The sequence below is a fragment of the Gallinula chloropus genome (assembly GCF_964237585.1).
Source record: "Gallinula chloropus genome assembly, chromosome: 3".
Lineage (NCBI taxonomy): Eukaryota > Metazoa > Chordata > Aves > Gruiformes > Rallidae > Gallinula > Gallinula chloropus.
The window spans coordinates 50,299,693-50,326,314 of record NC_140087.1 but is presented as its reverse complement, the minus strand read 5'-3'; the positions used below and the strand labels follow the sequence as shown (position 1 = coordinate 50,326,314).

Sequence of the window (26,622 nt, the reverse complement as noted above, 5' to 3'; positions counted from 1 at the left end):
TTAAAAACATTTTATATTTGCTGAAAACTGTTATTAAAATTTACCTTCCTGCTATGAGAATTTAGTGTAATAAAAATCATGAAAAACAATAGGTAAAAAAATAGTATTTTAAGAATATTTTTAGAAAACCCGTCAAACAACTGCAAATACAGCTGGTTTTTAAGTGTCTCTACTTTAGAACTACTTTTGATTTTTGTTTGCTTTTGTTTGAGTGAATCACTTCTAAAGAAACAAGTGAGTACCAGTTCTAAGATTTATTCTTGTCCATTACATTGAGGACCTCATCCAAAAGTGAAGGTCCCAAGTCAAGCTGTAAGGAGAGAAGAGAGCCTGCAAGGTCTGAAAGGGATTCCTCTGACTTAGTCTTTGTCTTGGTTAGTTCGCACGGACTAAGTCGGCTGTCATCGAACAAATCAACTGTCTGCCAGTCAGTGCACCGTTCGGAGAAGCTGGAGGAGTGACTGTCTCTACCGTTGGTAAAATGCGAAGAGCCACCATTCTGCTCCCATACGTCCTCTTTGTATGTTTCTCCATCCTCCATCTGTTTACTTTTCTCCTGCAGTTTTTCTTCTATTACTGGCTCGCAGCTAAGCCTGGGATTTTTTGATGACCTGATGGATTCTTGCTTTGAATTAAATGTCACTGGTGACAATAAGGGCAACGTAAGGGCTTGAGAACCCCCAATGGTAGGAAGGGAAATAGCATTTTTGAGCACTGGTGATGGAGTTTCTGTAAACATGGATTCAGAAGTGCTGTTTGCCCTTAAGAATTCATTGTGGCCACCAGACTGGCTAACTCTGGTTTCTCCTTCATTTCCAGGCAATAGCTCGTAGTTGCCCTGCAAAAAGGAGATGTCTCCAAAAACATCATGTTGTCCCTCTTTTCCAATGTGTATGGTGTGACGAAAATCTCCAAGTGGTGGACTGATCATATCAGGAGACAAGATATCCCTTAGTTTGAATTTCTTCCCTTTCTTATTGTTAGCAGCTTTCAAGTAGATGGGTGTCTTGGCTGGCATCTTGCTTGCAGTTTCTAACAGACAAATTGATTTTTTTAAAAAAAAAAAGGGGGGGAGGGAACAGCCTCTTACAAAGTCAGTCAATTCTCAGGATACCTTCAGTGTTAACAATGTTACATCATCATCTTGAACCACTCTTGCACATGAAGTCCCTTTCTTCTAATGCAGAGTGATGTGGGGTGTGTAAAGTGAAATGTCTCCCACTGCAGTTCTTTCCAAGGCGGAACACAAGTTTCAGGTCAGTTAGCAAATGCCCTGCTACTTCCAGAACTTGAGAAAAACCTGCATGGGATAGAAAATCGGGTTATCATTAATTTATTTTTCATGGTTCACTCAGTTTTGTTTTTTAAAAAATAATAATAATAAATCAGTAACAGTACTGACAGTTCCAGCCTGCAGATTTACTTTATGATGTTGCTTCCCTTCATTAGGCAAGATTAAAGAATTTAGATTAACAAGGGCTAGATAACCTTTCTTTGGCTTCATAGCTTTTTTTTTGAAGTCAGTTTCTTAGACACGGTTGCTGAGCACAATTCATTTGATAAACATCAGTATCTCAATCTTTCTTCTCCTTATTCTGGCATTCAAAATACTGGCCCTCCAAGAGGACATGCAGAAACACATTTATAACGTTCAACATTAAGCTTTTGTTAGACCCAGAAAAATTGTCAAAGTGATTCAGGAAACCTTTTTTGGAAATGGAGTAGACTGCTTTGGATTAAAGAACTTGAGATTCAGGGCTGGAACTCTCACAAACTATCACCAAAAACATGCCTGCCAAATGTACCCATTTAAAAGGATAGTTTTAGGTGTGCCAGCCCAGGTCTTTACAAACACCCAAATGCAGGTGTTTTAAGAGAGACTGATTTGTGTAAATAGAACCTTTAGACTATAGGAATTCTTAACAACAATTAGGTATAGACTGTAGTTCATTAGTTACACAGGCCACAAGGCAACCATGATTCAAACTTGTTCTGTGCAACCAAATGAAACAGTGTTTGCAAACCAAGTCTCCCTACTAGAATGTGGTCTCTGAAAAGCACGACACAGCAGTCCACAAGGGCTAACAGGTTATTGGGTCAACAAGTTACAGAAAAACACTTTTCATTAATGCTTAATGGTGTATTTCTTCCTTACAGTACCAGTCACTGACTCTTGATCAGTCTCAGAATAAGAATGCATATTTCTCTTGAACATCTTTGTCCTTTCCCCTATTCAGTTCACAGACCACTGGAGGAGCATCACAGGTCACTCCTCCTCGCCAGAATACTCAGCCCCAAATCCCTTAAACTCTGTCCATCACCATCTTCACGGCATAAAGGAGCTTGCAGTTTTTGCACAGAAAGACCATTCCATGCAATAAGCAAAGGGAAGCTGTCTGGAACAGGCACTACTTTTGCCGCCTTTTATCCATGCCCCAGCAGAAATTTTCCTTCATCAAATTAAGCCCAGTAAGAATCACCTGTTCTAAAACTTTGTAGCACAGGGCTATACATCCAGGTTGTCAAGAAGCATTTAAGCATTTTCACAAATTCTTTAGCCTGAGTAATTAGTTCCTACAGAGAGGTACTTAACTGTGCATCACAAGGGGAGCTGGGAATCTCGCCAGATAAGTATTTTGGTTTTTTTGATTCCCACCAGTTTTCTACTGCACCTCTGATATCATTGAAAAGCCCTCCCCCCAAAAGTACAACAGATATAAACAGATGAAAGCTGTCATGCAAAATAAGCTCAATGTTCCATAAATTATAAGGACATTTTATACTTTTAAGCTAATTTTTGAAAAATATATCCGATTGCATTGATCAGTTAAAAGCATTTCAAAGCTCCCTTCTCCACAACAAAATGATAATTTGTTAGAATCTACAGAATACCAACAGCTTCACGTTGCGCGGCAAAACTCCAGCTTCGTGTCAGTATTGTAAGATACAAAAGTAAATCCTAAATAAGATCTCTACTTGTGCCATACCCCATGGCAACACCAATGATTAATCAACTCAGTTACCTTCCATTTTTCAACTGAGAAATTCACTGTATTGTTTCCCCACTGATCATCCTTCTACCCAAGCAACTCATTTCGCTGAACAAAATGTCCTCAAGTGTAAAGAATAGTCTTAGCAAACAAAGCTGAGTGGTGAGGCTGGTTTATGTTTATCTAGTGAACTCAGCTTTGTCTCACTCCTCAAGAATAACGGGCAGAATTGCTCCTGGTTTGAATTCCTCCTCCTTTCATATCTTTTAATCTGGAATGGATGGCAATGTAGTATCAGTGTTTTCTACAGTCACACCCGTTGGTCACTAACTTAAAAATTAAAGACAATTCCTGGTTCATTCAAAGCTTTCATGGCTTCCACCAATTTGGCTGTGTATCAAAGATGATTATCAGCAAACTCCACAAGGAGATTTCAAAGAAACCCGCCATCTGACTATCAAGAAACAGTAAAATCAGATGTAAAATAACTTTTCATAAAAATAATCCATTTTTGACACACCAGAATAGCACAGTATTTGATTTAGCTCATAGCTCAGGAGGAAAAAAAATAGCAAACCCCAAAAATAGAGCAAACTTTTGGGCAATCACTCTTCTTAAGTTCTTGCACTATGTGAGAGCCCCAGTAAGGGGCAGTGTAAAACCACACTACCTCAGAGGATGCTGCAAGAGACTCCAGTGCCAGGAATTACAATCTCTCTATAAATACAGCAGTTCCTGTATTTGTGAAGGCCTTGCCTTCTATTTGGCCAGTGCAAGAGGCTTTACATTTGAAGACCAGAATTTTCACAAAGGTGTGCAAGCATCATTTGCTCAGCTGAAAACAAAAGGCTACCACTGCTGCAGATTTCACTGGCTATTCTAGTAGTTTCTATGAAACATCTGCAAATTACACCTTGGAAATAAAAGATGAGGGTTCCCTCCTCAACGGACAGGCTTTCCATGTACAGCACACATAGGCTTCTGAGCAACTGCACTTGGTTTCCACATACCTATTCTCTTTGCCAAGTACTGCCAAAGGAGTACAGATTCTAAGCTACTGTGAAAAGCTGAAATATATCTTAAATGTGGAAATATTCACATATCTTAAAATACTGGTTTTACTCATATTTCATTTTCAATTAAATAAGGAAGAATCTGTATCAATATATATACCTTGGGGTTGTTTGTTTTTTTTTTTAAATTAGTTCTCTTATTAAGGAAAATTAAATACAACTTTGGCAAATACAGGAAGACTTAATGAGACTAAGCCTTCGGCTCAGCTTCTGGAAAATGAAAATATTAGACCAGAGCATTTTCACACGGATATTAAATGTGTATAATGTCCTACATTCAGCAAGATTTAATGATGTCACCAGTACTCAGGCAAAAAGAAAGAACAGAACACACTCAAATCTCAATAACAGGCCACATAGTAAAATTCATCTTGTCTTAAAATGAGACCTTTTTCTGATGTTACTTCTAAAAGAGTCTCTATTTTGACTAATTTCAGCTCAGTAACTGAAAAGCTGAAATTATCAGAAAACTAAATTAATTAATAACCAAGAGTCCAAAGTCTCAGACTGCAAGCCTTCAGTGAAATAGAGGACCCAACCATGAGCCAATCCAGAAAAAATTCAACCCAGTGAAAATTAATTTGGCTGTAACACCTGCTCATTTTCACTCCTATCACTTCACACCTTCATGTAAGTGTTTTGCTTGGTAACAGAGACTAATATTTTCAGGGACACTTCTCAATCCACCTCCTGCAACTTCTGTCCACTGAGCAATCACACAGTTCAGTTTTCCATGGATGCCTCAGCTTATTCCACAGTCAGTTAGAAAAGGACCGACTATCACCAAATATCTGAACAGCTAAGCTTACAAAGTCAGAGACAAATAAGGGTCGAGGTGCAAACTTGTATCTGGGCACAAACCCCAAGAAACCTAGATCCTTAAACATTGTCCTAGGCGAAGAAACGATAGAAAGAAAACCCTCTTTCCACAGGACAGGACCAGAAGCAAGCGTGCGCTCTGGGAAGCCTACGTGCTTTCGGCGGCACAATCCCTTGCACGGGCTCTGCCTTACACATCCTTAGCTAGAAGCAGGTAAATCTTAGAGAAACCCATTTCCAAATCAGTGCTTAAAATAACATTGAAGTATCTCGTGGAATAAGACACTAAAAAAACAGACTGTTTTCTCCTAAACATCATTTAAATATCCAAATAAGAACAGAGTAACATAGCAAACGGCAGGCACAAACCTCACAATAAGCTGCTGCAACTTTTCTACGCCATGAAATATCTGCAAGCACAGAAGAATTAGGCTTTAGGGCTTCATTTTAGGTTCCAGCTACCAGTAGCTTTCAGCAACATGAACAAACTGTGGAGAACATCCTTATCAATGCTGGTGCTTTCACTATCCCTGAAACATCAGTACAAACCACATTTTTAATAGTTTTGTAACAGGGGCTTGAACATGTGCAGTTACAATTCCTGAATGCAGGTAAAACAAACTCATAGTATAACCAACTCTTCAGGTATAAGAAAAGCAGCAAATGATGCACTGTAGAGCCTACCTCCCATGTTCCTGTGGACTCAGGTGTACATATCAACTTAGCAGCCTCTGAAGATAAGAAACCACAAGTCTATCCACTTCTAAACCAGGCCACCAGGGAACCTCTGCTTACAGACCCAACACCTTCAGAGTAACTTTAATCAAATCAGGTGCTAACCCTCTACCTCCAGGTTGTTGATCTAAATTTATCTTGCTTATAAGAGGCCCAAGCCTTTGAATCAGCCAAATTCCCTGATCAAATTAGAAGTGCTGGCCCCTTTGTTTCTCCTTCCATCAAAGAATTCACACCATTTCTGATTAAAGCTACAGATTTAACTACTTTATACAAACAATCAGGCTAATCACACTTCAACTAATTTTCTCAAACAGCCCTCAATCTACTTTCTTAGATCAAATCTAATGTATTTTTTCCCATCGCCACAGACACTTCTTCAAAAATGAAGAAAAAGAAATCCCTAACCCTACCCACAGCTACAGAAACACAGGTCAAGAGGGGACCTTGTGATGCAGTTCATTCATTTATCCATCTGCCAGCAAGGACCCAGATGTCTTCTCCTAGTTCTGGAAGACATTTGTACACCCTCCTCTTAAAACTCCCTACAGGTGCAGACTGCAGACATTAGTTTACTTCCCAGAGGCTTGTCATCAGAGAAGATAGATCACTGCAACAGTTGACCCAGAGATGTAGTGGGGGCCCCAGCCCTGGAGATATTCAAGGTCAGGCTTAATGGGGCTCTGAGTGACCTGATCTAGTGAAGATTTCCCCAATTACTGCAGAGGAGTTGGATTAGATACCTTTAAAGGTCCCTTCCAACTTAACGCATTCTATAATTCTAAGAGGCACCTAAAGTCTCCTCTGCTTCAATCTGGGTCCACAATAAATACAGGTCATTATTTTATGCATTCTACATCTCCTGTCAGCCTTTTCTTCTTCAGATGAAACACAAATATTTCAAACTGGACTTGTTTTCTGGAGCTCAGATAGCTTTCCCTCCAAAACTCCCTTTTCTGGTCATCCTCCCCCCACCACAAATCTTTTTTTAAATATGCCCAAAAGCAAACACATTAGTCAAGATGAGATCTCACTTTCTTAATTTTTCTACCAGCATCACAACATTGTTGGCTTATGTTTAGTTGGGGGTCCACTGAAAACCTCGCTCCTTTAGTGAAGAACTGCTGTCTAGCTAGTTATTCTATGTCTTGTTCTTGACTGTGCCCCTGTAGCAAAGCCTCCATACTCACTGCACCCTGTTCTATTAATTTCAAACACTTCACATAGTCAGAATCACTTTGAATTTTAATCTTGCCCTTTACAGTGTACAGGTTTAGTATCACCTGCAGATTTAATAACTGTGTATTCAAATCATTCCTTAAAATATTGTGTAGTAACAGAGGTGGAAGATAGCCCTGCAGAGTTCCACCTGATACATCTTTCCAGATTAATATTGGCCAAATACTCCAAGATACTGCTACTTAAGGTAGCTTAAATTTTTGAAACAATTGTCTGCTCAGTGTTAAGTTAGGAAATGTGAATATGCCCCAAATACAGATATATTAGTGAATGACAAGGAAGGCTTAGGACACTTCAGCTATGCCGTAGCTGGGGAAAAAGAAAAAAAAAAAGAAAAAGAGGAAAAAGCAAAAAGCACAAATTAATTAATTCATTATCAATGATCTTTGGAAGGGAAATGTAAGAAAAATCACATAAGGTTATATTTTCATCTCCCTTGCTACAAACACTTTTTCCCATAAATCAAAGATAAATAGCACCTTTCTCTGCATAATACCCTTTCAAAAGGATCAAGATGGCGTAAATCACCTTAACCAGGGAATACCTTCAACTTTAAGGTACATCTGCATTATTTCCCATATTTAAGAGTTTCATTTTAGCTTATAACAAAAAGGAATAAAGGATAGCCAACCTGGTTTGAAAACAAAAAAAAAAAAGAATTTTCAGAGTTCATTGTACCCTTCAAGCAGTTGTACTGGCACAGCAGGAAGGAGCTGCTTGAGTTATCTAATTTAGGGCTGCTAATTTGAGCAACTGGCCCCTGTCTCCAGTTATTATTTTGTTCTGTATCGGTCTGTGAGATTACAAAGGCCCTTTATCAAGCAGTAACCATCATCCCTGTTAAGGTACTTGAATACTAACTGAGTTATTTCTCAGACCTGTTTTTTGATCGAAGTGAAGAGGGGGAATTCCTCATGTGGTGATGGTGGGGGAGTAATTCTAAGCCTTCTAATACATATCTCTCTCTCTCCCCTTTGAACCCTCTCCAATTTTCCAACATCCTTTTCAGGGCAGATCAGAACTAGTGACAACGCTTCAGTACCGTTCTCCCAAACAACATATACAAAGATAAAAATCACTTCTTTCTTCCCATCATTGCTGCCTTGTTTATAAACAAGACCATGTTTCTGCTTTTCTGCTCAGTATCTTACAACAATTTTCCTGTATTTACAGAGTAGCATTATATTACAAACCATTTGAAGCTCTTGTGCTGATATAACAAAACCAAGTTCTCCTGGCAGAATAAACCGTATTGGCAAACCCAGAAGTGTTATTACTGTCATGTCTTGGTTCAGAGTGGGCATGCCCATTCTGGTTTTTAGGGTGACAACACACAGCTCTTGTTTAATCAACTAATTTTGCCAGGACTGTCAATGCTGGTGCTCATATTACAGTGCTAGTTAAATAAGACTATTCCTTAGAAAAAGGAATGGTTTTCCAAGCTATTGTTCTCCAGCAAATAAATTGGATTTATATTCTTTAAAAATAGACAACTTTCTATTTGAGTGTGCTCAAGTTGACAGTCAATAAATCAGTTATTTCTCCATCTTCCTCAATATACTTCTTCACCAATCTACACCACCTTCAAATTTGTACCACAACACTTATTTGCAGGCTGCTCATAAAATTACTATGCAGTCCAATGCTGTATAAGAAGATCTCTGCAATTTTTGATAGAATACATCCCTCTTTCATGCCGACTTCTTTCTGACATTTACTCTGAGGTTCTAAAGATTTTTAATACATGCAGAGGGCTGATGTTTTGAAAATTTGTCTGTGACGCAATATTAAGTCAAATGCCTTATAGAGTCTCCTTTTGCAGTTGTATTTTTGACAACTCGTTACAATGTTATATATAATTACCCTTTTTTATCAAGCACATTTTTTTCACCTTCCAACAGGTTTTCATCCCAGCTTTCTTTCAGCCTTTAAAAGTTAGCATCTTCTCTAGAATGATAAAAACCTTCTTTTCTTCTCTTTTCCAGAGACAGGCATTTAATGAGTTCACATCTCTTTATTACCTTCCTTTTAGCTTTTTTGGCTGGTACATTCATACATTTAGATCTAGTACCATATAGTTCAGTTTTATCATTGGCTTTCAAAACCTGGGCGAGTGCAAGTCCATGATTGGTATGTGTCAGTACAAAATCTAGCACCTCAACTTATGCATCTGGTGAATACAAGGTTATGCTATGGCAGACAGACTGTGCACTGAAGCACAGTCACATCTTTCCTCCTCCAACGCCAGCAGATCAGATGAGCAAACTGATAAACTCATAAGGCACAAGGTTGGAGAGGCTTAAAAACTCGTCCATCAGCTCTCTTAGGCCAAAGGAAAATTATTGTGAAATGGGACCTAAAACCTCCCAACATATAACCTGAACCTATGTGTCACCTAAAAGTTATGGTTAACTGCTCCATTGACCTAAAAAGATATGGTTAACTGCTCTCATCTGCTGAGGGAGAACAAAGGAAGAGTTTTTAGTCAAAGCAGGCCCAGCATGCAGCTCAAGGCTTGGTCATCTAAGTGCTGGTATTGACCTATGGAAGAACTAGGGAAGATGTTGATTGAGGCAAGCAGTATTGCACCTTTTGATGTCAGTTAGCACTCATATCGGGTTAAATGGGTCACGAATCCACACCCTTTGTAATTCTGAGCAGGTTAGCATAGATGGCTTTCTCTTTTGACAAGGAGGGTATAGTTCCCCAACCCAGCTCTGCTCTCAGCTGGTTTGAGAAGTTCCCACCCTGGATTTGGATTCCTCACTCCTTGTTGCTGGTTCCTGGTTTTGCACTGCAGTTCCTTGTACCCTCTGTGGGCAGGCAGACCTAAAAGCCACACTGCAAACCCGTCAAAGCAGCAATTCTCCCCACTGACTCAGTTTACAGTAAAGGTTTACCAACAGCTGCAGGGTGAGTGATGGCAATGCTTCAATAGAGTTCAAGCCCAATATAACTGTTGTTGTTGTCAGAAAGGCATTCTCCCCTCCCCCGTCCATGGAATTACATCTAAATTATTAATTTCTGATGCAAAAATGGTTTGGCAACTCCGTTTCCTCCTGCCTTTATGTTCCCCAAAGTAGCTGTCATGTTGAAATGAAGGTTTTCCAGCTATAGTTAAGAGTTTATTATTACTATTTTTAAAAAGAACTTTAGTTTAACATTTCCTTAACTGGTCCCCCTGACAATAGGCAATCTAAAATCAAAGCATTCCACCCCCTAAATACCCCTCTATCCCGAACTCCCTTCATCTCTAAGTCAAATATTCTTTATCATCTCCTTGAAGCACACAAGTGACATGGGCATATTATAATCATCAGTTCTCCTATTATTCAATTCTCAAAGCACTTCACTTGAAATAAATATTTACCATCTTGAAGTGGCTGATAAACTAGGTTTAAAACAAACTTGAAGGTCAGAGAGCCCTCTGTATGTAAAGGCTTACAACGAGGTAGAGGTACTAAACTACAGAGAGAAAAAAAGTTGCATAAAATTTATTTGTTTTATTAAATAGGAAAAGGATGAATCCTCTGCTCTGTTGCAATTCTGCCTCCTCCAGAGAGTTGTATGGTCATCAAGATGAGATCAAAGAGTATGGGGTTGGGATTACAAAAATCTTCACTGAATTTCTTTTTTGGTCCAACTCATGCCCTCTTTGAGGGATGGGGATAAAATTGTGGAGTAAATAGGACTGCTAAAATTTTGTAATCTATATGCAATTCAAAGTACATTGTTAATACAGCTAAAGTAACCGTTTTCTCACCCTTACATGAAACAAAAGAAAAAAAAAAGAAATGACATCTTCACTGCGGGTTTATACTATACTGTTAACAAAACAACTCCACTATTTTAAGGCCCTGTTTGAGGACAGGTAAGAATATGGAGACATAAGTGACAACTGAAAGACATGTCATATTCTGGCTCTGCTCTGCAGGATGTCAGTGACACCTGCAATGTGCCCCAGCTGACAGTGATGCATCATGCTGGACAGCAGCACAGGGGTCCCCACTTCTTGAAATCTTGCTGCCACAGGTGCTCGGTTCTGTTAACTTCAGTTGCTTGTACTAAACTGATCGGACTTTTTTTGGGGGGGGGGGGGGGGGGGGGGAGGGTTGTTGTCTGGAATCTATCAAGTATCAGAGCACATCACTCACTGTGCCAACAGTTATATTTCACATACTGCTCTTAAAGCCAGGCAGAGTTAATCAGTTTAATTTGAAAGAAATTAATATACCTGGCATTTGTAGGGAGGTATACTGTCTGAATATTCAGTGGCACAGTGGCAATTCAGTGCTAAAGCTAGTTTAGTGATTAGCAGCTGATATTTCTTTCAAACTCTAAACCCCATCTATTTAATTAAACTGTCTGAAATACTGCTGTCTCAAATCCCACTCAAGCTACCTTCTCAACACTCATGGGTTTACCTCAGCCAGTACTCAGCGCCTATCTTCCCATTACCGCAGCCATATTTCAAAGATAAGTACAGCTCTAAGACACAGCTTAAGCCAAATGGCAAGCTACATGACAGCAGCTGTATATAGAGGAGACTGGACCTCAAGCTTGCATGTGCAGACAACATGACAGAATAATTAAATGGGTCAGGGAAATATACTGTACCAAATGAACCCGAGCAGACCTAATGTACTGCAAGTCAAGTCCTGTCTTTCGCAGCTTTCTGGAAAAGTATTTTGCAGATGTTCATGTTCCCCCTGCACTCTGCAGGGGCTCCCGCTTAGAACTTTGCCTTGAGACTGCAAGAGAGCATAAATCCTTCTGTTTAAAGGTCAATATTTCAAAGGGCTCCAAAATGGACATTTTGTTTTCAGAAGTAGTGTCAAGGGAAAGCATGTTGGCGGCAAAAAGCAAACTTCTAGTAGGCAGTCACATTAGGGTAATGTAATCATGACTCATGCTCCTCACCCATTTCCTGACGAGGGCTGTGCATGATCAAAAGAAAATCAGCCCCAGTAATGCTGCCGCTCATTAATGTCAGCTAGCCTGAAAGGATTACACACTACCAGAAAACAAACTCATTGCAGAGTATCCTATTTAAAGCTTGGCATAAATTGACATTGACAAACACAGCCGAGTAGTATCATAATCAACCAAAACAAGAACTTGCTTTTGTTGCAAGAAACAAGTTACAACTTTTTACCACTAATTCTCCTACCTGAACAAACCCTCACAAACACATTAAACATTGTAAATCCTTGGGGTGTGCAGGGAGAGGCTGGGCAACATTTGAATGTTAGTTAGTATCTAAGGAAATACAAGATACATGGCCCCTTTGAAGAGAACCGCAGCAAGCTCAGACTGCTATAAAACAACTGCCACCTTCCCCAGAAAGGCTGTAAAACAATACACACAGCCCAGCCAAAGCACGTGCTGGGCCTAAGTGGCTGTCACCTTATAGGAAAGGCACTGCAAGAGGTTCTCAGTGTTCCATCCTGTTGGGCAGCCAGAGTGAGCGTGTGCTTAATGATGCAAATTAGTGTTCATTTGTATACAGAGTTCTTCAGCAGAAAACAAATTTCAGGTCCTTGTTAGGGCTTTGGTCACATTTAATTTGTTCCAAAACCCACATTAATGAAACCCCAAAAATTAATCACATATTTCAACAGAAACTAGGCTAGACATTAGGTAACACAGATGACAACACTCAGCTCTCGCAGGCCAAATAGAACCCTAGAATCATTCAGGTTGGAGAAGATCTTGAAGATCATTGCGTCCAACCAGTCAACCCTTCTCCCTACCTCAGAAGCCGACTCCAGCATTTGCAGGTCACTTTCACTCACTTTTGTAGATGTCAACTAACTGCCAACCATGCTCCTCACACCAGTTACCATGTTCCTTGTACTGCTTTGGACAAGGGAGATCAAAGGGGAGACACATCCTGAAGTTGATCATTAAATATCTAATCCATTGCCAAAATCATTGGTCCATAGAATTGAGACTGGTCAGTAGTGGCATTTCACTCCCAGGATACTGATGAGACATCTAACAGGTGTCTGACAGCCAAATTCAACCCCAATTTAACAACAACTTGTATTTTTAGCAGTGCCCCAACTTCCCTCTTAGAAATCTCAAACCTCTACTGGAGGCCAGGTAGGAGAAGCAATCAGTTTCACATGGCAAAAGTTAACATTTGGGCCTGACTGAACACACACCAGCTAAACACACTATACTTTATCTCGGTTGCACTAATTAGTTCAGAGTAGAGAGAACCTACTGAGAAACTACTTCTGAAACAGACTGTGCATATACCAGGACCTTACACTGCATTTTGACACTTGCTGCCAGACCGTTATAACTCTGCTTGGTCATCACATGTCTTATTTATCCAACTCCCACAGCACAGAAATGAGGTGCAGCAATCCCTTTGGGCATGGATGCACCTCTCTCTTGACCAAGAACAAGCTGTTACCACATGTTGCAAGTTGTTCATGTACCAATTCATCCAGCTAGGACGGAAGGGAGTGGGTTGTAGAGAGACAAATAAAAGAACTTAATGCGGAGACCTACTTTCCTGTGTAAAGGGCACATTTATTTACTTAATCCTTAAATAAGTAGGTAAGATGAACTTCTGCCTTTACTGAAGGCTATTTAAAGCAAATTTCTAATGGCTCGTGCAAGTTCCAGGGAGTCAGAATTCAAGTCATGGGAGGAGGGATGTTACTTAGTGTGGTTTACCATCTTTTGGCGATTTAAGAAAAGGTGATGGGACAGACACCCGCAGTGCTGATGTTAGAAAAACAAACAAACAAACAATTAAAACACAGCACCTATGAGAAAACCCTCACAACCAACTCAGAAAACAAAAGCAACCTAAAGATGATCAGAATCCAGGTCACAAAATCTCCTATATAATTTTGCGCGCAACAGGGTTGCTTAATTTAAGGAACAGTGCGGCGTGCACTTCTCTTGTAAAAATCTGTAGTGTTTCTTTTAACAGAGATAGAGCTTCTGTAGAAACACAGGGGAGCAACATGCCTCAGTTCCCTGAGTTACAGAAGAGCACATGGCCAACAGATACAGTACACAAGGAATTTAAAAGGGAACTTGCATCTGAGGAAGGCATCGACATCTCCACGTTGCTGCTTTGGTACCAGACAAGAAGAAATTAATGGGCAATGCTCCACAGTCTCTGGAGGTAGCTGACACGGGAAGGAATAGAAACATCAGAACCAAAATACTTTGAAACCGTTCCAGTGAATGGCATTCACAGCAACTTCGAGAGGAAGATTTGGCCAGACTGGCATTCCTTCTTTTCCTTTCTACGTGGGTGCTACCTAGATTCACCAAAAGTATGTTCCTTCTGGCTTCAGAACCAGTGGGGCAGCATACTTGGGAAGGAGCCCAAGGAAATCCTTACTGGAGGAAATCGTTATATTGTTCAGCAACAGCTACAAAGATCCATGTTAGAAATAGCTCATCAACACCTCTATTGATAGTCTACACTTCCTAAATTAAACCGCACCCTTGGGCAGAATGGGATTTCGTTGTTTTGTTTGTTTTAAAGTTCTCTCAGAACACAAAGCACTAAATATGGGTTATCCCACAATAATTAGAATAAAATATATGTATTTTCTCAAACAAAAATCCTGCCACAGAGTGCTGTTAAAACTCCTGCCGTTGGAAAAGGCCATAATCCGTTCACTTTAGAGAATAAAAATGGGAAGGTAGAGACAATTTAGCATGTGAAAAGAACAACTAAAAGGGGAAAAAAACCTGCACCTAATCAGTAAACCAAAACTCTCCAAATACAACACATTAGCAGCTTGTGGTAGAACAGTTAACTTTTAATAGTCACCAGGTTCCCAGGTTAGTGGATGCTGATCTGGCAAGTTCACACCTCCCAAAGCAAGTGTTTCAGACTGTTTGAAATAAGGTGGGCAGTTTCCTCCAGCGTACCAACACAGCCTGAGCCACGTTATATCTTCAAGGGAAATCTCAATTTTAAAAACAGAAATGTTGTGAATAACAAAAATCCAAAGAGGCTCAATCTGCTTTGTATTTTGTCTGCTACATTCCTGGTGACGAACTGTCCAAGAAGCTGAACCTAGGGCTGCTTTAGAACTTTATTAAGCCAAATAAATAATAAACTCCTTTCATACCTTTTGCTACTCACCTTTCTTAAGCAGAAGAAGATACAGAAAATCTACTTATGTGGTTTTCCAGACACCAAAATATTCTTCTTGGGCTTTTTGCTGAAAGGCTGTCATTTACTACACACCTGGAAACAGCCATTTGATCCTTCCTCAAACTTAGCATTTATGCCCTCAGCAGAGTACAACAAAGACTTTACCAATATAACAACATGCTGCATTTGAAAAGCAACCACCCCTCACCCTGGAAAGTACAATGAACTTCTATTTCTGTTCTGTTTCCAGAATCTTCCACTGTTAAATGCAAGAAGCAAGAATGAAACAAAATTAAAATGTTGTAACGCAGTAGCAGTTGACAACTGATGACACTTTTGGGAACAACCAAGATTAACTTTTTGAGTCACTTAGTCCACATCTCTTTCTCTGTTAACAGTAATTAATGCAGTGTAATTATTGGAGGTTATAACTAAATCAGAACAGAATTGGGACTCTTGTTTCACTAAATAGATGACAAAATAACAAAACTGATGCATCTGTAATGGAAGGATAGGTCTGTACAACCAATATGCAATGCAGAGCTCCTCTTCTGCCCAGCACAGCCACTCAAACCCCCCAAAATACTCTTTTTCTCTGTCATGGGGTCTCAGAGCAGATCAATTATGATTTTTTAGACACCAGCACAATATGCAAATTTCACAGGAATTTCCCCCTGTTGGTGCACCATAAAAGGCAGTATTTCTCCCTTCAGACTGATGTTAGAATATGTTAAAAACAAGTTGTGGCATTTATTTCTGTTGGCACTAAGACTTGCATGGGCTTTCTGCTCAGCAAGGGCTTTCAACCTGCATTGCCAGTAGTTGCTCTTAAACTCTTTGCCTTCAAATCATTCCTTGCAGTTGGAGAATTGCTGTGAAACGACCTGCACCACACTACTGGGATTCAGGGGGAGGAGAGGAAAATTAGCAAGTAGATAATGGAAATGAGACGAATAGTGTGATCTGGATAAACTGCTATTTGAACACCACCAAGATGCTTGAGTTTTAACAGTAGCCAAAATCACCCCTTTGAGATTAAAATTTAAGACTAAATCACATATGCCACACTTTCAGGAGGGGCCTGCATAGAAATAGTAATAACAGTTTTACAGGTCAGAAGAGATAACCAGCTAAACCTCATCCTTTTGTGCTGTAGTCACAAGGGGCAACTGCAATTCCCTGCTTCATAAGGAAAATGGCAAAAAAATTAAAGGGAAGGTCCAGTAATTCTGTATCTGGCCATCATCATGTCCAATCCCAGTAGCCACAATGGTGTGAGGAGGCTGCTAAACAAAAGAGGGTTTCAGAACCGTAAAAACCAATACAATCATTCATGTTTGCTAGACTAAGCTAAGCAAGAAAACATACCTTTTTGTAACAGCAAGAACAATTTACCAAGGCTTGTGGTGGATTCTCTATTATTTGGATTTTTTTTTTATTTAAAAAAAAATTACTAAAAGCTGCCAACTGTCTAATTCAAACAACTCAGACAGAGCCAGGAGTCTGACACAGAACTGGGTAACAATTCAGGAGAAGCTTGTCAGAGACAGGTTCCCAATGGTCTTTCTGGCTTTTATCATTCAAGATATGAACAGTGTTTTTCTGTAAATAAAAGACATTTCTCTTAAGAATTAAATATTTTGGAAAGTATTTTTATCAAGGGAAAGCCATGCTAAATTTGTAGAGCCTTTCTGTTCACAGATTATGTTTTCTTGGCCATCAGTTTGATTATAAAGGTTAGAAGGACAAATCTCCTTGAAGTTATCAAAATATAGCTCTCCTCCATACTGTTGTGTTTGGAAAGTTCTTGTTTTTCACCACAAAGAGAAAAAAATATAAATACATATATGTATGTATGTTTGACACTACTTAAAAAATTCTGCATGGAGAACTGAATAAATTCTTCCCTGTCAAATTGCCATGAACAGTTTGAGATCTGCAAGCTTTCTCCTACGGTGCTGTGTAAGCAGAAGGGCACATATTTCGCAGCAATCTCAGCCTATTCAAAGTGAACAAGGAAAATGAAACATTTTAAAGTATATCTTTCTAAGAAGATTATTTCAAATCCATGACTGAGCAGAATCTAGGGTCCAACTTCAGATACACAACTTTGCAGAAAAGAGCACAATATAAAAAATGAGCTGTGGCTTTATTCACTTTCACTCAAGAGAAATTGAGATAGTTCTTGAATGTGACAATGCTCTATAATTTCTCTTTGAGCCATACCTATATATTGCTACTATTGTAAAACTTGACTTTAAGACTACATTTCAGGATATTAGCCCAAGAATTGCAAACTTTGAAATTCAGAAAGCCCACTAGTGACACCTACCTCGCCAGATGGACTGAAAGAACACACTGAATCAGAGCACCTGAAAAATCATCTCATACCATTTCAAACAAGGATCTTTAATGTACACACAGGCAGCTGCTCCTTCTTCCGCAAATACCATGGTGTTTTATTACAGAGAGAATAGACAAGAGTTTCTTAGATGATGCCTTTTAACATGTCCACCTACCCATCAGATGTCTTGGAAACTTCCCTTTTTAAAGTTCAGAGTTGTCTATAAACATCAGATTTTGCCATTCAAGCCAACATGTTCTAGCCTTCCCCTGCAGCCATCTGTGCATATTTGTTTATTGTAAGGATTAGAAATAAGTGGGAGAATTTTAGCTGAAGTTGTTACACTGTTTCTCTAATGAGACAAAACAAAATTATGTATTTCTACTCCCCTGCTTTCCTGTAATGCCCTGTACTGCTATGCATGCACCACTCATCATCAAAATCCACAGCCTTGCGAAAAACTTCAAGCACTTCTGCACTTTTAAAGCCAGCCCTGACCTTCAAATTTCTATCTGGGAAAGTTCCTTTTCCTGACACTGTGAATTACCAGGACAGTCCGTTTTAGGGAGTATTAATTGTGCAAGTTTTTGCAAGATTCAGTAGCTTAGTGTCTGCCAGCTAAAGTCTTCCAAAATCCCCTCTCCAGTAAAAATACTGCTCCTTCTGCTTACATTGGTCTATCTCCACAAATGACTCAGAAGGAATAACTACCAACCCAAATTCAGTGGTAGGACAGAACCTCTGCATATGACCTAGGGACATGGAACCAGGAGATGGACACTGGAAGTGGGGAAGGGATTGACCCTTATGCATAGATGCAAGGGAGAAAGACATAAGCAGGCTTGATGCAGGAAAATTTGCTGGAATTTAGCAACAGGAATTAACTTCATCTTTACATTGTTCATTTGGGCATTGAGGGCTGCTTCTTTCACTACATATTCCTTGGGTTTATGCAGATTATATATTTGTATTTTGAGAGATTACTTGATTACATTTAAAGATTTACATTTCAATGGATATACATTTCTTACCAAAGGCAATGTCAAAAAGCTTCCAATTTCTTTGTTGTCCCTTCATTAGATGTTACTCTTGTCTATTCCTTCTATAAGGTTGTTGGAGCATATCCCAGCAATCCAACTGCTACCATGCCACAAAATACCTTATTTACAATGCTTATTCCTCTGCCAAAGTAGAGACACCCCTGTAGTCTCAAAGTAAAATAACTATTGCAACTAAAAGTGAAATTAACTCTAAAATCTGGAAGCTGTCTGCATTGCATTTGTTTGGAGAGGTGGGTTTTATTTTTATCCTCACAAATGCCTTTAGGAACTCCTATAGATTCCTAATGCTACTTGGGCTCTTGCTGTTGTAACTTTTCTTCTTTGGGACCAGAAATATTTATTTTTAAGAGAGTTGTACAGCCCACTCTGCCATAAAATAGATTACTTTGTTGTCTTTGCTGTTGACCTTCATGGATCTCATCTAAAAGACTGGAGACTGAGATGAGTATTAATTTTGCCTGAGGGTGCATGTAGAAAAAAACCCAGCAGAATATAGCCTCCCTCCCCACTAACTCGTACCACGCAAGTGCAGAATGGATGTACAAGAACAGAACAGCTGCCACAGAACTTACTGGCTTGCTCAATCCGCTGTCTGCTTCCTAACAGAAGATTCTCTACTCAGTCTGTATAACTTCTCTGTAGTACTAATTACTTTGCATAGAATTAGTAAGAAACAAATTAGAGCAGATATGATAATGTTCACAGTCCAACCTTTTCATTGAAGGTCTCCTTCAAACTGCCTAGACTCTACAATTGATGACTTCTAGGCAAGATGCCCAACCTGAGCACTGTATTGCTATAGATTTATGTTACTGTGGCAGCAAAAGCCCTAATCACAAGCCAGATATCTAGTATGTTCAGAATTATGCAGACATAAAATGACAATAACAAAGTCCCACAAAAGACAGTTCTTCAGTTATTGCATCTTTTGGGTAGGGAATCTTGTTACCTTTGCAACAGAACAGTAACTTGTGAGCAACCTCTCCCTCCTGTTCCAGTTTTTCAGTCCAAGTGTTTGGACTGAAGTAAAGTGCAATTCCGTATGCCATATATACAAGCCTGTGCATGGACACACTGCTCCATTCTTTACCTCCTTATTCCCATCTGGGTTTTGAACACAAAAGCACAAAAGACCCCCCAGATACATTCCATCTTACCCTCTTATGAGCTATGGTTATTCTTCCAAGGTCATCTGCTAGAGCCACAAACAAGCAAAGAACCAGCCTAAACTTGATGAAGAGCAGTAATCTTTTGTATCTGGAGCGGGAGCATGTGAGCTTCATCTGACATGCTGGACAATCAATGGCACTATTCTTTCCTTGTCCATCTCACACTCATGATGTAGCTCTCCTACTGTTCAACTCTTCCTTAAATTGGGCTAGCCCTTAACATTATTTGTAGGAGCCACACATCCTTAAAAGAAGGGAAACACCATAGACTACGCAGCCACATACCATCCTCCAAATGAATACAGACAAGTCATGCAAAGCTAAAGAAAAGTGCATTTGCAATGACTGCAGTGCTGGCCTTTACATCAAACTACAAAACACAGGACCTATATTTTCTTTTCCTTCAGCCTCACTGTGGCACATACAGCTGTTGGTATCAAAAGATGCTTTTGGCTTTATTTTTTGTGGTTACAGAAACATGTACTCAAATAAACAATGAGTTACATTAATCCTTCAAATGATAGGGAGCTTGCAAAACTAAAATTGATTAAGATGTCATTTGAAATCTGAACATTGAGAAGATTGTCCTAACCATTCTCTGGATTTTGAACAACCTAAATTATGCTTTAGTTCCCAAAAGACAGTTCATCAGATAATCAAACGATAAAGACCAAAAAGAAATACTGATGGCTGTTCCCCAACAGAATGCATCATTAAAAACAGTGGCAAGAGTGCCCAAACAAGATGCATCTTAATGGTGGTCCATCACACCGAAGACAAGATATTTATGGTGTGTATTTTGAGCACAGAAAAGGGGAGACAAAAAACATAACCCAAAACATTCACCATAACCTTCAATACATCTTGGACAAATCTCTGCCAGAGTTTCAGATCAAACTGTTACCCAGTCTCATGAATAAACAAAATTAAAGTCAAACTAAATCAAAGTGTACACTGAATCATATTAACAGAGGCAAAAAGGTAGAGCTTTCTAGAAAATACTTAGACCTTCATGAAAAAGATATATCTAAACATGTACAATTTAGGTATGACTTACCTAGAACTGGAGACAGAAGGCAGAAAGAATGGAACTTGTTCCTGATCACAATATCTTGATGAATACAATTTAAAAGGCTAGCTTTAAGTAACATTAGAATGAAGAGGCATTCAAAAATGATTCTGCTATCACAATAATTTTTTTAAGTTCTGAATTATTTAAGTATTGATTTTTGTAAAATTTAAAAGCTTTCTTAACGAGAATATTCCATTAATGCTGTCAGATACTCCTAACATTATAAATGAAATAAGACCAAAAAAAAAAAAAACAAAAAACCAACCCCCAAAAATACAAGAATGTGATTGTGGGGAAAAAGTCCTCAGCAACACCTGGATTATGTTCCTGCACATCACTTGGTACCAGTGCACCACTGCAGTACTAGAAAAGCCAACCATATATAAACCTGTCTACTCTGCAGGAGATGGAGAAACTGTATGGCTTGAGGAAGCCATCTTCTTCAAAGTCAATACAAACTTCTACTAGAATAGGAGAAACAGAGAAAGTGTTTGATTATCAAAGTAGTAAGATCCATCAGCCTCTTCCTCACTAAAGTCTTAAGACTCGTCTTGCCTACGATTTCCTTCCTGCCTCTTCTCTGCTTTTGCTTAAGATTTGAAACAATGTTAGTCATACATGTGCAGGTGTCAGGATCTCTCCTTGTGAAGATCATGGTGAGAGCTCTGCCAGCTAGAACGCTAGTTTCACAACCTTCTTGGAGAAATGCCTCATAGATGCTGACTGTAGTGGCAGCAAATCACCTTTGATCTTCCTTGTAGAGTATCACAGAGAGTTTTAAACCCCATAATTAGAAATATCGTATGTGGAACACTAAGGCTGCAAAGTCAATGAACACAAAGTTAGGAAATCCCAAGATTATAGTACTTGTACAACCATCATTTGATTCCTTCACCATCTGCATTACAATGTTGCCCAGCATCACCCAAAAGGACTGTGACAGAGCAGGACCTTTAGCTTTAGCCCACTGTTATCATTTTCTACAGGCATTTTCACACATGTGGATACTTGCTTTGCCAGCGTAACAGCCTAGGGTTTTGGGCTGCCTTTGCTCATACACTGTGCAGACTTATAAAAAAGTTAACTGAAAAAAATTCAGACCAACAGTTTGCTTTTATTTACTATTTTTATGATAGTGTCTAATATTCTAATATGGAACACACCCCACCTCCACACACACCACACATCCCGCCCTGTTTGGAATGAAGACTCAACACCTGTTTCCTTTGTTTAAAGCACAACAAGAATATTCAGATACATAAAATTTCTACAGCAAAACAGTCTTGAAACATCTGGTATTTCAAAGGGACAGAATTTTAAAAAAAGAAAATAATTCACCAAGCCCTGTATTTTAGATCTTCCCAGCAAAGACATGAAGAATTTATTTTTAGAAAGTGCTCTATAGGTGACTTAAAAAAAATAAAATAACCGCCATCTAAATGCATCTGAACAAGTCTACAGACCTCACTAAGCAAGTCATACCTCGTTTCAGTGACCACAGCTTGTCATCAGCACTTGCATCTCTACAGAAGGTCAGCTGCTGTTTACATGTAACCACAGAGAAGTTCACTTTGCTCACTCAGAACCAGCCCCAGCACAATAACTCACTATATCAGTCCATTTCATTTCTTATCTAACTTGTTCCCTGTTGACCTTTGTGATAGAAATCAAAGGGATGTATCAGATGTGGTGAGTTTTCTTCTATTATTCAGTTCAAGTAAACAACATTAACACAACATTTACATAGTTAAGGTGCATGTTGCTTTTCCACACATGGTGGGCGTTGAAACCCTTCATGTGGCTCCCCGGCATTCAGGAGATACTAGTCATCAAGTTTTAAGAGTATTGTGCAACTTGCATAATTTCAAAGATAACAGTATTTCAGTTGGTAAACCGACATTTCAGTAAAATGATCTCACACACAAAGCTACTGTGGGCACGAAGATAGGATTTAGTTTGAGCATTCAACTATGGCTTTCCCATTTTCAGCGCTTTAGGTATTAAAATGCCTACTGGAATGTCGACTCAGCCTGTAAATGGTGTGCAAATGGCTTATCTCCCTCCTTAAAAAAGAAACAAACAGAAAGGAGTAAACCCCACTGAACAGTTCACTAGCTTCTCAAAAGAAAAATCTCGCAGTTGCTTACAAAAGTTAACTGCTCGTCTGGAATTAACTCATGGCACAAACATTTGCTTCCACACCTGCCTATTTATTCCATAGATGTCCATGAAACCCAAGTAAAGGTACAAATATATCTTGTCACCCTGGCCAACTCTGTCCATTTGTAATCTTCTCGTTTCATCTTGGCAGTGTTTTCTGAAGCTTTACTGTGTCTTGATTTAACCATTAAACTATGAGGAAGCTAGTTGTCTTGTCAGCCAGTTCCAACTGCTCCGGTTACATTCGTCACTGCTGCAGTTGCCATGCTGGATCAATATCCATGCTCATTAACACTATGAATGTAAATACAGAGCGTTACAAAATATTCTAAGCAGTGCTTATCTTCATGGCTGTCATTCAGAAATCTTCCTCATTTAACACGGCACTAGAAACAAATCTCTTCTTCCAGTGAACTTTGCTTGAGTTTATAGTCTAGTTGCACCTCATTCTGCCTTGACCCCGCTTCACACAAAGCCCTCCCCTGTGCAGGTGGTGCTTCAGATCTGCTCTCACTGCTGTACCCAGACACATCCACCAGCTAGCTGCTGCTTCCACTGGCAGGTAACTGGCCTACTATGCAGTGAGAGGAAATCATTTGAAAACAGTTCGGCATCCAACACCTGAACACAATTTCACCCACATCCCCATTTAAGTTCAGGGTTGAGTTTATTTGGGAAAATCACTTTGCTATTGCACAAAAAAAACAGCCAACCAACCAACCACAGGGCATACCTTCAGTGAACTGCCACCCCTGTACATCGGCAGATCAGGTCTCTGCCATGTGGCTGTGACAATTAGGCATAGACCACCCAGTTAATTCTGTTTTACCACTGGGGGAGGGAGAGGCAGACAGTTCTCTCCAAGATGGTTCAGATCTGGAGAAAATACATTTACTTTGCCTTAATCATGATAAGGGGGAAATGTAAAGAAGTGGTGGGGTTTGTTTGCTGGGGTTTTTCTTGGTGGTTTGTTTTTTGGTTTGGTTTTTATTCAAACGCAACATTTGCATGCAGGAGAGTGAAAGCCTGTGGTGTTTTGCTTTATGAAAGGCCAAAATGGGCACTAGGTGACATGATCCACAGCACTTCTGTCAATGAGGGTGAGGAATGGGAGGAAGAACTGGTCAGCGAGCATCCCTGTGCCTGTGGGATACAGCCTTGCTGGCAAGAAGCAAAGGACAACTTGAATGCAAATTCTGCATGGCTGAGGGAAATTTCTTTTTACATGGCAGTTCCTTCTCCTACCCCAAATTATTTCTCAAGACTTGGGCAGAGGACCAGAATTTCTATACAAAGTCATCTAGCTTACAAGACTATAAACTAAAGCAGCGTACCTAATTACGAAAAGCTGAGGGCAAAACATGTTTTGCCATGAAGTATAGCTTTCTTTGGTTACAGTAAAGCTGATATAAGTGGTTTGGAACAGTTTTAGACGCATCTTTGAAGTCAACGTGACATTCAACCACAGCAGTCAAACAGGGACACTGCAGAGCCACGCTGCCTCAGGGAATGAGTGGCTCAGGGCTGCCTCTTAGGTGATACCCGTATCTTTCCCTTCCAAAATTCTCCCAGGCCACCTCCTAGTGATTCTGGCTGGCTTTACTTGTCACAGAGGAGAGGCAGAACCACAGGGGTAGTTTCTGTAGCCCGGTTTTCACTTCTGTGGATGCACAAGATGTTCACAAACAGTAACTGACTAATCCAAGAAGGAGATAGGCCCCACTGTTTCCTTCCCATACACTGTTGGCTTATGCTGAGGCCGGGAAAAATCCTTCAGTACTATCCTATCAACCTAAGAACCTGTTCAGTTCCTCTCCTCTGCATGCTATTATAAAAAACAAATGCTCAAAGCAAGGACTGCCCTGAGCATAGAAGTTTTCTTTTACTTTTCTGAATGGTTCTGCTGAAAGACTATTTTTAACATGCCATGGAGCTAAAGGATGTCTTAACACTAACACTAAAAAAGGCTGGTCCCTTTCAGTATGAGACACTTTAAAAATAAATCCTTGTGACAGTAATCTCACCTGCTGATATATGCTTTTATGATTAGCCAGCTGCTGAGATACTACATCTGTCACTTTTTGCTTCCAGAAATGTGCTCTCCTTTCCTGTAGGGAAGGAGAAAATTCTGCTCCTGGAATTGTGCAGAGAATCACTATGCCTTTTTTGGTATCTCTTGTCATTCCTCTAAACATCTGAGCCGCAGCACATGGATTATAAGATTTCTGGTACTGTGAATCACAAGAATTGTTCAGCTGTAGATTTTCATACCTCAAAGCCTCTGATTTTTTTCCTATAGTTCACTGAACAATGTTACATATTTATAACCTACATGTAACTGTAATTTCACTCTTGGGAGCTCTCCTTGCCTCCCTCCCCCAAGTATTTTTCGAAGGAAAGTAGGAGATCAGGATCACATTTGTTACATTAAACATTTCATAATAAGCCCTCTTCCTATTTTTAAAACGTAACAACAGTCTACAGTGACGCAAGTCCTAAAATAATTACTTCCTCTATTTCGCTCCCTCTTTAATTTCAACCGAAAATAAATCAAGTTCTCTTTTATGAATCTACCGCCCGCATTTCTTCACCAGCAGCCCCATACAAATCCTGATTTGGCTTCCCGGCTTAAACTCTTTGTTCGACAGCCAGCATCACACCGGCCCGCTGCCTTTCTCCCAGCCCTGTACCAGCCCTAGGTGCAGCCCCAGCTGCGCGGCCAGCGGCGGCGTATTCAAGCGCACGGTTATTTTTAAACCCACCTAGAAAGGTGCAGTGGAAAAAGGGAACTCCCCGCACACACACACAAAAACCCCCCATAAATAAGTACCCGAGCTGTTTCGAGGAGGTGTCGGCATGCTTTCTGCCTCCAACACAAGGGCGTAGAATCGGGTATGTCAAAATACGCCGGGAAGAAAATTTTAAACCGATTATAGGGGCGAATTCCAGCTCGGAATTTCAGTGATGTAGAAATACCTCGCGACAGGCTTAGCAATGCGACTGCTCCGGCATAAATCCCCCGGGCAGCCAAACACAAGAATTAATGGATATTCTCCCCGGCCACCCCGAAATGCCTCCTCTCCCTCCCAGCCCCCCGAGCGGGCGCGGTGCTGATCCGCAGGGGAAGAAGGGCCGCGCCGGGACCCTCGTAGCCCCCAGCCCGCGCTGCCCGGCGGTGGCTCCGCACCCGGCTCCGCGCACACGCCGCCCCCGCTCCCCGACTTACGGCGCCGCCGGCTGCTGCTCCGCCGCTCCTCCCTTCCTGGCTACCTCCCTCCCGCCGGTGCAGAGCCGGGAGGGCAGCGGGGCCAGCCCTCCGCGATTCGGGGCGAACGCGGCACCTGTGAGCGCCTGTCAGTGCGCGGGCGGCGGCGCCCCGTGTCCCGGGGGCGCGGCGCGGGGCCGCAGGCGGCGAACGGGAGCCGCGGGGAGGCGGCGCTGCCGGCGGGGCTGCGGGAGGGGAGGGCGAGCTGCAGGGAAATCCTGGCACCGCGGAGCGCCGCCTGCGAAGCGGGCAGGGGAGGCGAGGAACAACCACGATAACAATAAAGGGCTGTTGCTCCCCGCCACCACCACCTTTTCTTTTTTGGATTTTTGAGCTCGTTGAGGGGAGGGGACGTTGCGGGGAGCACCCCACACCCCCGCAGCGTTCCGCTGAAGCCCTCGGGTGGGCAGCTTTCCCGGAGCACGGCCAGCTCGGAGGGGTGCTTACAAAGCTGATCGATGGTTTTTCCACCCAAACCCTCTTCCCCCTCACCTCCTCGACGCCCTGATCCGTCAAAAGGGTGAGGCTTTCAGCCCGCTCTCCCCACGCAGCGCC

General features: G+C 40.7%; 1 protein-coding gene across 1 annotated transcript; it reads right to left on the bottom strand.

The window, feature by feature from the left end:
* CDC42EP3 (CDC42 effector protein 3) lies at nucleotides 1-26,044 on the bottom strand. The gene is made up of 2 exons (XM_084261011.1): nucleotides 26,029-26,044; nucleotides 1-1,300 (listed from the first exon to the last, which is right to left on the bottom strand). The coding sequence occupies exon 2, from the start codon at nucleotides 1,016-1,018 to the stop codon at nucleotides 248-250; it is 771 nt and encodes a 256-aa protein (XP_084117137.1). The 5' UTR covers nucleotides 1,019-1,300; nucleotides 26,029-26,044; the 3' UTR covers nucleotides 1-247.
* Nucleotides 26,045-26,622: the final 578 nt, after the last annotated feature.